The 10,671-nt window shown below is 45.1% G+C and overlaps 2 protein-coding genes across 2 annotated transcripts; one reads left to right on the forward strand and one right to left on the reverse strand.

Annotated features, from left to right (window-relative positions):
• The first annotated feature begins 1,359 nt into the window (after window positions 1-1,359).
• Window positions 1,360-2,823, forward strand: LOC117890435 (odorant receptor 42b). The gene is made up of 3 exons (XM_034795264.1): window positions 1,360-2,225; window positions 2,290-2,647; window positions 2,741-2,823. The coding sequence occupies exons 1-3, from the start codon at window positions 1,459-1,461 to the stop codon at window positions 2,813-2,815; spliced, it is 1,200 nt and encodes a 399-aa protein (XP_034651155.1). The 5' UTR covers window positions 1,360-1,458; the 3' UTR covers window positions 2,816-2,823.
• A 5,558-nt stretch (window positions 2,824-8,381) lies between these two features.
• LOC117892544 (odorant receptor 42a-like) lies at window positions 8,382-9,629 on the reverse strand. Its single transcript, XM_034798853.1, has 2 exons — window positions 8,844-9,629; window positions 8,382-8,778 (listed from the first exon to the last, which is right to left on the reverse strand). Exons 1-2 carry the CDS (start codon window positions 9,617-9,619, stop codon window positions 8,382-8,384), a joined length of 1,173 nt encoding a protein of 390 aa, XP_034654744.1. The 5' UTR covers window positions 9,620-9,629.
• Window positions 9,630-10,671: the final 1,042 nt, after the last annotated feature.

A 10,671-nucleotide genomic window follows, 5' to 3' on the forward strand; every position in this document is an offset into this window, starting at 1 on the left:
GCTGGGACTGTTTCTCCTGCTTCTGCTCCAGGTCCACTCGTGCGTTATTGCAGAGCATAAATTCTATTCAAATTCTATAACATTTCAGCACATAAGCCGGTACTGTCAGGCGTGCGATGTACAGTCTCACCTTGACAAGGATGAGCTGTGGAGGAGCAGGAGGAGAGAGCTTTGTGCAAATAACTGAGGCAAAACATGTCTTTCGGCATATGCCCAGCTACTGGGTAGGAATAGAGGGCGGCAAGTGACAACGGGTGAGCGCCGCCCCTCTAGGGCAAACGTACTCGAGTGTGAGAGTCATACAGTGGCAAACAAAAGATTATCCTTGCCCTTACTTCACGCTCAGCTATACAAACCTGCCTCGGACACACTTGGCAACAACAGTAGAATCAGGTGGAGTAGCAGGAGCAGCATCCGCTTGACAGGCTTCAATGTGTATAGTATAGAAGCCCCCGTGGGTGGGTTTGAGGCTGTGGATGCCCCTGCTATTGAAACGTTGCAGTAATGAAAAAAAATGTCAACTTATACGTACAAAGAGAGAGAAAGAGCCAGTGCCGGTGCCATAGCCAGGACCGAAGACGGAGATAAAGCAGGAGCTGCAAAAGGAGAAGAAAGTGGCGGTGGTGCCAGGGCCAAGCAGACACTAGAGGTACGTATGTATGTATGTACAACAGAAGCGACAGCGACAACAAAACATGTGTCAAACGCCAGACATTCTGAGCAATATTAATAACACTCGGCGAACATATTTTTCATTAAAGCAGCAGCAGGAGCAAGACTTGTCAAAATACTCGTACACACACAACGTGTGCCAGCTGTTGAGGCTTATGCTTAAAGACCGATAATGCAAAGCTCCCACACACACACACACACACAGGTAGAGTCAAACGAGAGTGAATTTTAAAAATGTAGTTATAACAGCGATTAGCGGCCATTTTGCATTCCCCCGAGGCCAAGGGGCAGCCTTGAAAAAGTTTTTCAAGATACCTTTTATGATAACCCCCAGTCGGTTCGGTGCGTCTGTCTGCCTGCCTGCCTTCCGGTCCGTGCTGACACACAGCCGAATGAAAAGAACAAGCGACGAACTTCGTATGAGCAATGTTCTTAATTGCCTTTAAAGGGCCGTCTGCGATTTTTGCCAACTTTTCCCATCATTTATGCAAAGCGGAAAGCCCGCATGTGGAAATACTGATGCAGGTTGATACGAGTCTAGTGCTACTATCCATGTATCAGAACTGAAACGAAAACTCTCAAAATGTCGGTCCGAGACTCTTGACTTTGTTAATTAAACATAACGGCGCACAACGAGCAATTCTCAAGTGAATAATTAAACAAAAGCAAGGGCCTGAAACTTAATAAAAACTTTTCGAATTCGTTGAAAACTTCATCTAGGAAAATGTCAAAAATTCGACTATATAAGTAGCCCTCCAGGGAGCCGCGGCACACACAGGCCCCAGGATGGTCTTCAAACTAATACGACCAGCCCCGCTGACAGAGCAGGTGAAATCTCGGGATGGCTGCATTTACCTGTTCAGGGCGATGAAGTTCATAGGCTGGGTTCCGCCCAAGAGTGGAGTGCTGCGCTACATCTATCTCTTCTGGACGTTGATGACGTTTATTTGGTCCACCACGTACCTGCCTCTGGGATTCCTGGGCAGCTATATGACCCAGATCAAGTCGTTCTCGCCGGGCGAATTCCTCACCTCGCTGCAGGTGTGCTTCAATGCATATGGATCTTCGGTGAAGACGGCCATCACCTACTCGCAGCTGTGGCGGCTCATCAAGGCTAAGGATCTGCTGGACAAGCTAGATCTGCGCTGCACCACCACCGAAGAACGCGAGAAAATTCACCGAGTGGTGGCACGCAGCAACCACGCCTTCCTCATCTTCACCATTGTCTACTGCACTTACGCGGGGTCCACCTACCTCAGCTCAGTGCTGAGCGGGCGCCCACCCTGGCAGCTCTATAATCCCTACATTGACTGGCGCGATGGCACACGGAATCTGTGGCTGGCGTCCACCCTCGAGTACATCGTGATGTCGGGGGCCGTGCTGCAGGATCAGCTCTCCGACACCTACCCTCTGGTCTACACCTTAATTCTGCGCGTCCACCTCGACATGCTTAAGGAACGCATCCGACGGCTGCGCACCGACGAGTCCATGAGCGAGGCCGACAACTACGAGGAGCTGGTCAAGTGCGTCCTGGATCACAAAATTATTCTAAAGTGGGTCCAACGTGTTTGTTTTTCGAGTGAAATCAGTGCAGTAAGCTCTTGTACGCTTTTCCAGGTTCTGTGACACCATCAAGCCCGTTATTTCGGGGACCATTTTTACCCAGTTCTTGCTCTGCGGCATAGTGCTGGGTCTGACGCTGATCAATGTTTTCTTCTTCTCTGACCTTTGGACTGGCATCGCCTCCTTCATGTTCGTCATCACCATTCTCCTGCAGACGTTCCCCTTCTGCTACACCTGCAACCTCATCATGGAGGACTGCGATGACCTGACTCATGCCATCTTTCAGTCCAAATGGGTGGATGCCAGTCGCCGCTACAAGATGACGCTCCTCTATTTCCTGCAGAATGTGCAGCGGCCCATCGTCTTCATTGCCGGCGGCATCTTTCAGATATCCATGAGCAGCAACATCAGCGTAAGTGCCGATTGTGGGGGCACTTTGTTTCCCAGGCCTGCAGGCAAACAATCAATTCTGTTCTAAGTTTCTGATGCTTTGCCCTACTTTCAGGTGGCCAAGTTTGCCTTCTCCGTCATCACCATCACCAAGCAAATGAACATAGCAGATAAGTTTAAGGAAGAATGAACACTCCCAAGTAAGGATTTTTATTTTTACTTGTTAGTTTCTTACCTTTCCCATGAATCCCGTGCCATTGATTTTTCATAGATAATATTTATTCTTAAGTAACTCTGTACATAGCAAAGATGCAAACCACTCCTATTCCTTTTCACTATCATCAACATTCAGATCCTCACTGTCTTAGCAGAGGACTATTTTCGAATATGTTCCAATTTAAGTTGCTTTAAACAAATGTATCTTTTAGCTCGAACCAGTTCCAAAATATCGCATGCTCAATGCAAAGGCATCGATGCAGAGGCTGTTGCAGAATTGGTTGTAGGAATAAATGTTTACATCTATTTCCAATTACAACGAAAGCCACTCAATATTATATGCCACACACTGCATGTAATTTTTATTTTAATAGGCAATTTTAAATAAATCAACGGCTGAGCCAGCGGAATAATTTTATACATAAAAGATATTCTTTAGTTTGCAATTTCAGTGGTGGTAATTGTAACAGAATGTTTCCTTGGTTCCTTGGCGTTTTGTCCTTCAGGGTTGTCTAAGACAAAGGAGGGTTTAGTGGGTACGAGAGAGACCAATAAGTACAGACATTAAACTAGATTTTGATATCCTGCAGGATGTAACCACCTATTAGGGAATTCCAGATCGAGCCATCACCGATAACAGATAAATGCTTCTTGCCTTGACATAAAAACGAGGAGAAACGTTGTGAGACGTGTTCGTGCGCGTCACAAATTTTATAGCCGGAAGTTACTGATTATAATCAGTGAGCACATACACTCCCAATCAGACGAATAGACTCACGAGTTTTCAAAATGAAAAAAGGTTTCTAAAAATCCAGCAGCGAATGATAGTGGAGCATATTTATTTTTCCATTAATCAAGATTCTTTTTCTTATTTAAAAAGTAAAGAATTCGACTTCTAATATCTCAGAAATAAGGCCAGTTTAAACGATCACCGAATAGACTCAATGATGAATTTTAGGCAAAATCTTTTAAAAGCTTTGTAATAAATATTTTGTTATGATGTTTGGAGCTTAACTAATAATGTTTGTGGAAAACTTTTTTGGAATTGCTTGGTAATGTCCTTCAGGACATTGAAATTAACGGGATTTCAAAGGGTTTAATTAAAGCTCTCTGCAGGCCTGTCTGATGCAATTATGTAATGGTTTAACTTACTAAAATTGTTGACAGGACTCATATCCTTTACGTAAAAGCTATCCCCATGCGATCCCTGCAAAATTCTGATCAGGAGTGAAAAAAAACTTTAAAATTATGAGAAAATTTGAATCTTTCACCTACTTGTTTATCAATTTACCGTTCTTTTTTTTTGCGAGTATCCTGGTGAAACATGCCGGTCCGTGGGGATAGCTTTTACGTAAAGGATATGAGTCCTGTCAACAATTTTAAGAAGTTAAACCATTAGCAGTAAAGGTGGTCCGCTAAGATGCGTGACAAAGACAGGAAGTCCATTTGTATCGATGGTACCGTGGTGAAAACCGTATACCTGACCAAGCGACAGGAGTACAACCGACAACTGCATTTCGGTACAACCATTTCGGTTCTTAATGCTAAGAACCATTAAGTATTTTAGAAGGATTTCAGATATATACATGTAAGAAGGTTAGCTCAGCGTACAAGCGCGGACCCACCCCAAGAGAGCAGAGAGAAGAGAGCATAGGTCAAAGAGGAGATCGCGAGAGCGAGAGAGCGTGGAAGCGACAGAGCACAGAGAGAGAGAGCGGTCGGCAATCTGTTGTCAGTCGTCAAGTTGTGCAGTCGTGTTTTGTCGTAGTTGAAGAATTCGTTGTCAGTCGTCAAGTTGTGCAGTCGTGTTTGTCATAGTTGAAGAATCCGTTGTCAGTCGTCAAGTTGTGCAGTCGTGTTTTGTCGTAGTTGTAGAAGCCGTTGAAATATGTTCAAGAGACACTTAATTTAACTTATACTCATACTTAAATAACGTAATAAACTATTCCTTTAATAAACTTATCCTACATTTGGGGGCTCGTCCTGTCTTGAATACGCGGACCTGAATGAAAAGTGAAAGCAGTCTCAGTTGCTAAAGTGGATGCTGCATTTTATCGTAATTTCAACAAAAGGTGTAAAGGTGTACAGTCGATCAGTAGTGAAATTACAGTAAATTGTCCTAAAAACGCAAGATTGTGAAATTCAGTGAAGTTGCCGTTAGAGACGTTAGAGAGGCAGAGACGTGTCATGGGCAGAGGCCATAAACAGCGCGAAGCAGAGTGTGAATGCTGCGGGACGGGGTGGGTTTGGCCACTGCAAATTCATTTCTTCATTGTGGCTATAATAATGATCCAATCCTATCCCAATTTGGTGATCTGATAGATGTGGTCATTCCCTACGGAATGGCGTTTTTAGTTTTCTGCTATCTTAAAAATTGTAGATTTGGGAGGTTTTCGCCCTTTTGCGGAGGCGGAAGGGGGCGTGGCTCAATTTTGAAATACACTTGTAACAGTGTGAGCATACAGAACTCTGGATGCAAAATTTGGTGGCTCTAGCTTTTATAGTCTCTGAGTACTAGGCTCATCAGGACGGACAGACAGACAGACGGACAGACGGACGGACGGACAGACGGACAGACAGACATGGCTCAATCGACTCGGCTATTGATGCTGATCAAGAATATGTATACTTTATGGGGTCGGAAACTTTTCCTTCTCTGCGTTACATACAACCGTTATTCGCACAAATACAATATACCCTATTTACTCTTCGAGTACCGGGTATAAAAAGGAAGATGCCAGGAACCAGACGTACGCCTTCTAAAAAAAACTAACGAAGTAGAAGCGGAAAGCAGCGGAAAAGGGAAGTTCTTGCTGCTGGATGAAGGTACATCAGACTTTGTGGAAAATCTTGATATCAGTGTTAATCCGGAGGAAAGCCACGCCGCAGCAATAGCGCAGGAAAGTATTTCAAACGTTAACGTCAAGGTGCAACAAATGATGCAACTGTTATCCCTGAAAATAGAGGCAGATGAACGCAGAGACAGTCAAGTGAAAATATCGGCAAGTAACTTCGAGAAGATTCTGAGCGATTTTGATGGATACTCTTTCCCGGTCGGAAAGTGGTTCGATATTTTCGAGCATAACGGAGGCTTATGAATTGTCGGAGAAACAAAAATATGTTCAGCCCAGAGGCAAGATGTGCGGAGCGGCCAAGCTCTTTTTGGAATCCGAGTGCGTGTCTAATTATGAAGATTTAAAAGATATATTGATATGCGAATTCGAGACCAATACAAATAGTGCGGACATTCACCAGTTGCTGCGGAACCGTAAAATGCAGAAAGCGGAGACATTCCATGAATATATGCTGAGCATGAAAAAGAGCAAGAAATATTGAAGAAGAAGCTGTATTGCGATATATCGTAGACGGACTGCAAATTAAAAACGAGTTTAAAATCGCGTTGCATCGATGCCGTTCATATAAAGCGCAAAGAGAAGAGTATTCTATCTACGAACTAGTTCAAGGGAAAATCAGCAGCGAAAAGCAAGGCGCCAGTGGCCGACGGAAAGAGGGAATATTGTATTAATTGCGGATCATCAGATCATAAAAGAAGTTCTTGCACAGCTGATACCAAATGCTTCAGTTGCAACGAGAATGGGCATATCTCTCGGGACTGTCCCAAGAAGGTTGGAAAAGTGCATATGATTCTAGACCGCAGTCGCTATAAGCCAATCCTCATAAACGATAGCGAAGTTCAGTGCCTAGTAGATACGGGATCAGATGTGACCTTAATCAAAGAGAGTGTTTTTAAAAGGTTGAACGATGCTGAATTGCTGCAAAATTCAACTACGCTGCGAGGTTTGGGAAACAAGAGCATGAAGCCGATTGGATTTTTTAACGCTAAAATAGAAGTGGATCAGCTGCGAACCGAGCACAGTTTCTTGTGGTTCCTAACAATGCCCTGGAATGTAATGGAATTGTGGGCTACGATTTCATAAAGAAGTTCACGCTGATGGTCGATTGTGACGGGATCTCCTTTCTGAGCCGGGAAAAGCAGGACAAGTTGGTAGAAGAGTACAACTGTGTTTACAACATTGTCTAAAGTCCAAATACGTTTATTGATCCACCCAAATACCAAAAGAACATCGAGCAGCTAGTGGAAATCGGTTATAAGACAGCCAAAGAACCGATATCACCAAGTTTGTCAGGAGATGAAGCAACCGTGAAAGAGGAACAGACAACGAGCAAGTTAGACATACCCGGAGAAGTGGCGCAAGTCCTCCATTTGCAGGACTTCGACTTTGAAATGGAACATCGAGCGGCGGAAAAAATTAAGCATGTGGACTCTTTAAGTCCGCAAGTCTATTTGGTTGCATCAGAGAAATCATCACGATTGAAGAAGCAGAGAGACGATGGGATCAAGGCAATGTTTCGAGTTCTACAAGATGGCGCAAACGAGATATACAAGCTGAAAGGTGGACTACTGTACAAGGAGGTTGGCGATGCACAATATTCAGCAGCAGTTTTACATTCCCCACTTGGAGGGGAAGGTAAATAATTTCATAGCTAACTGTATAAGTTGTATAATTCACAGCAAAAAGATCGGCAAGCAAGAAGGGCTCTTGCATTGCATCGATAAGGGCGATGTACCACTACATACGGTGCATATCGATCACTTGGGTCCGATGAATGCTACATCGAAAGAGTCAAAGATGAACACCAAAGCAGAGGACCGACTAATCGAATTGCTGAATCAGGAGCTTGTAGAGAGGTTTAACGACGACCGTCTGTTGATAAGAAATGAAGCCAGGCAGAATATACAGCAAGCTCAGAAGAACTACAAGGCCAACTTTGACAAGAAGCGATGCGTCGAGCACGGCTACAGAGTAGGCGACCTCGTCGCGGTTAAGCGAACACAATTCGTTGCAGGTCGAAAGCTTGCGAGTTCATATCTTGGCCCGATATGACGTTAAGAAAGCAGCCCTGGACGTCGAAGGACCAAACGTGACAACAACTAGCTGGGACAATCTCAAGCTGTGGAAGTTCGTCGAAGAAAACGAGGAGCTGCGGTCATCCGGGACGGATGACGATTGTCAGGAGGGCCGAATGTAAGAAGGCTTGCTCAGCGTACAAGCGCGGACCCACAGAGAGAGAGCGGTCGGCAATCCGTTGTCAGTCGTCAAGTTGTGCAGTCGTGTTTTGTCGTAGTTGAAGAATCCGCTGTCAGTCGTCAAGTTGTGCAGTCGTGTTCTGTCGTAGTTGAAGAATCCGCTGTCAGTCGTCAAGTTCTGCAGTCGTGTTTTGTCGTAGTTGAAGAAGCCGTTGAAATATGTCCAAGAGACACTTCATTTAACTTATACTCATACTTAAATAACCTAATAAACTATTCTTTTAATAAACTTTTCCTACATATGCACATTTAAATTTATCCAGTTTAAAGAGAAACAAATTGTGTACTCGAGTTTCTTTAAGTCTCTCTTGTTAAGTTAAAACGTCGGTCTCATCGACTTTGGCAAGCTTGTCAGCAATATTCATTTGCTTGACCAACGTAAAAACTGAGAATGAAAATTTGGTGACCTGTTCGGAAAAGCGTTAGTTACTTATGTACAATCGCCAGAGCAATCGGGAATAATGCTCACACTAATGTTGGTGCCCACAGAGATGGGAAACACGTTCATGGCCATGAAGGTGATTGGTTGCTGAAGCTTCTGCAGGAAGTACATAAGCGTCTTCTTGTAGCGCTGCTCACCATCGATCCAGTTTGACTGGAAAAGTGCGTTCGCCAGGTTATAGCAGTCGTCCGTCAGATAATTGCAGAGAATGCAGAACGGGGTAGTCTCCAGCAGAACGGCGGCCATGAAGGACAAGGCGGAAATGGCCGAGCCTAGATTGGCAAACAGCACAATGTTGATGAGCGTGAATCCAAGCACCAGTCCCACCACCAGGAATTGCACAAAAATGGTGCCCGAAATCACGGGTCGCAAGCAATCGACAAAGCTGCAAGGGGTCAGTAGATTAGATTTAAGGAAAAACTTCTCAATTTAAGGATGCTTTCAACCCACCGGAGTATGGTTTTGTGGTCCTGAATGCACTGGACTAGTTGCTCGTAGCGCTTCTTGTGGCTCTCATCAGGGTCCTTGCCCAACTGTCTCAGCCGGTCCGCAAAGATTGACATGTGGGCACGGAGCACTAGGACAAAGTTCACTGGATAGCAGTCAACGCAGACGTCCTGGAAGCAGGCACCGGCCATGGCAAAGTACTCCAGTCCCGACTGCAGACCCAGGTGCCAGGAACTGGAGCGCCAGTCCAGGTACGGATAGTAGTTTTGGTAGGGCGGCCTTCCCATCATTATCGCTGTTAGGAACGTGTTGGTGGCATACACCATATAGACTGCCATGAAAAAGAAGAAGATGCGGTTGCTCCTGGAGACGGCGCGATGGACACGGAGGCGCTCGCTTGGTTGGGTGATACGCTTATCCATTTCGTCCAAAATATTATTGGCCTCGTCGAAGTGCTTGACGAGCGCCCACACGATCAGAACCTTGGTGGAGCAGGACCAGGCGTTAAAGGCCACTTGCAGGGAGGTGAGGAACTCCCCTGGTGAGAACTCAGACAAATGGCTGATGTATCCAGTTAGGAATCCAATGGGCTGGTAGAACGTGGAGCTGAGGTTCAGCGCAAAAGACCACAGGCAGTAGACTATGAAGAATCGTGCGGGTGGCTGTCGCACCCCCATTAGAAAGATGCAGCGCAGCAAGTAGAGAGTCGCATTCCGAGAGCAGGCCGGTGTATCCTCCGATAGTGTGTACATGGCAGGAAACACTTTACGCAACACCATCTTGACTCCAGCTGAATGTCTATTCTTGATACTGGATTGAAGCCTTTTATACTTTCGACCGTGGCGTGATTAAATCGCTGGGCATGGAAAATTTATGAGCGACACTTCCAAACTCGTCTACCGAAATCAATTAGAGTTTGGGTAACAGTTATTCAGCACCTCGGATAGGACCTATTCCACCGAACTCTTGGCGCCCTCAACCCCCAAGGACTCAAGTGTAGCAGCGTCCTCATTCAAGCCGAATTCCCGATATGTTACGGCAATGGCGCTTAGCACGTAACGCTCCAGAGAAGTGTAAAAGTTTACACTTGCATATAAATAAAAAATGATGGACATGTTCTCGCCGAAGGGAAGCAGGCTGCCGCAGTTCACAGAGCGAGGGGTATAAGTTCAAATTTCTTTTGCAATGAGGCGGCCACAAAGTGCAGTTTTCAATTAGAATTACGGAAGCACCATCATGGTAATCAAATCCCAATGATTATACGGCAGTGACAATAGACTATTTACATTAATACAAACATACATGCACACAAGATTCGCGCTTGTAAAGGCTTGAAAAACAGCCACGTTTCGGCCTAATAGAAATTCTGTATTATGTAACGGGTAACCCATGTATAGGCAAGATGTTATTCTTAGCTCTTGGACGGCACGCTAATATTTGTTCCGGCTGCTGGCTCGTCGTCTACGAGTGTGGTGTTCTTTGTCCAAGCAAAGGCCTACCTTATTATTACTTTAAATAAAAACGAGAAGGGACGTGTGAGACGCTTCTTACGCATCACAACTTTTATACCCGGCACTCAGTACTACATCTGTACATTAGCGGTTATTTGTCAAATTTTAAATTTTTTCTTCATCTGTCATCTACATCTACAACACTTCTCACACCTCACCCTCACACTGCAGACTAACGGCAGAGGCAGAGGCAGAGCCAGCGGCAGACGGCTAGTGTGCTGCTATAAGCTGCGGGACGGGGTGGGTTTGGCCACTGAAAATTAATTCATTGTGGCTATAATAATGGTTCAATTGGATCCCAATTTGGTGATCTGATAGAT

The sequence above is a fragment of the Drosophila subobscura genome, chromosome E (genome assembly GCF_008121235.1).
Source record: "Drosophila subobscura isolate 14011-0131.10 chromosome E, UCBerk_Dsub_1.0, whole genome shotgun sequence".
In the NCBI taxonomy this organism is placed as follows: Eukaryota; Metazoa; Arthropoda; class Insecta; order Diptera; family Drosophilidae; genus Drosophila; species Drosophila subobscura.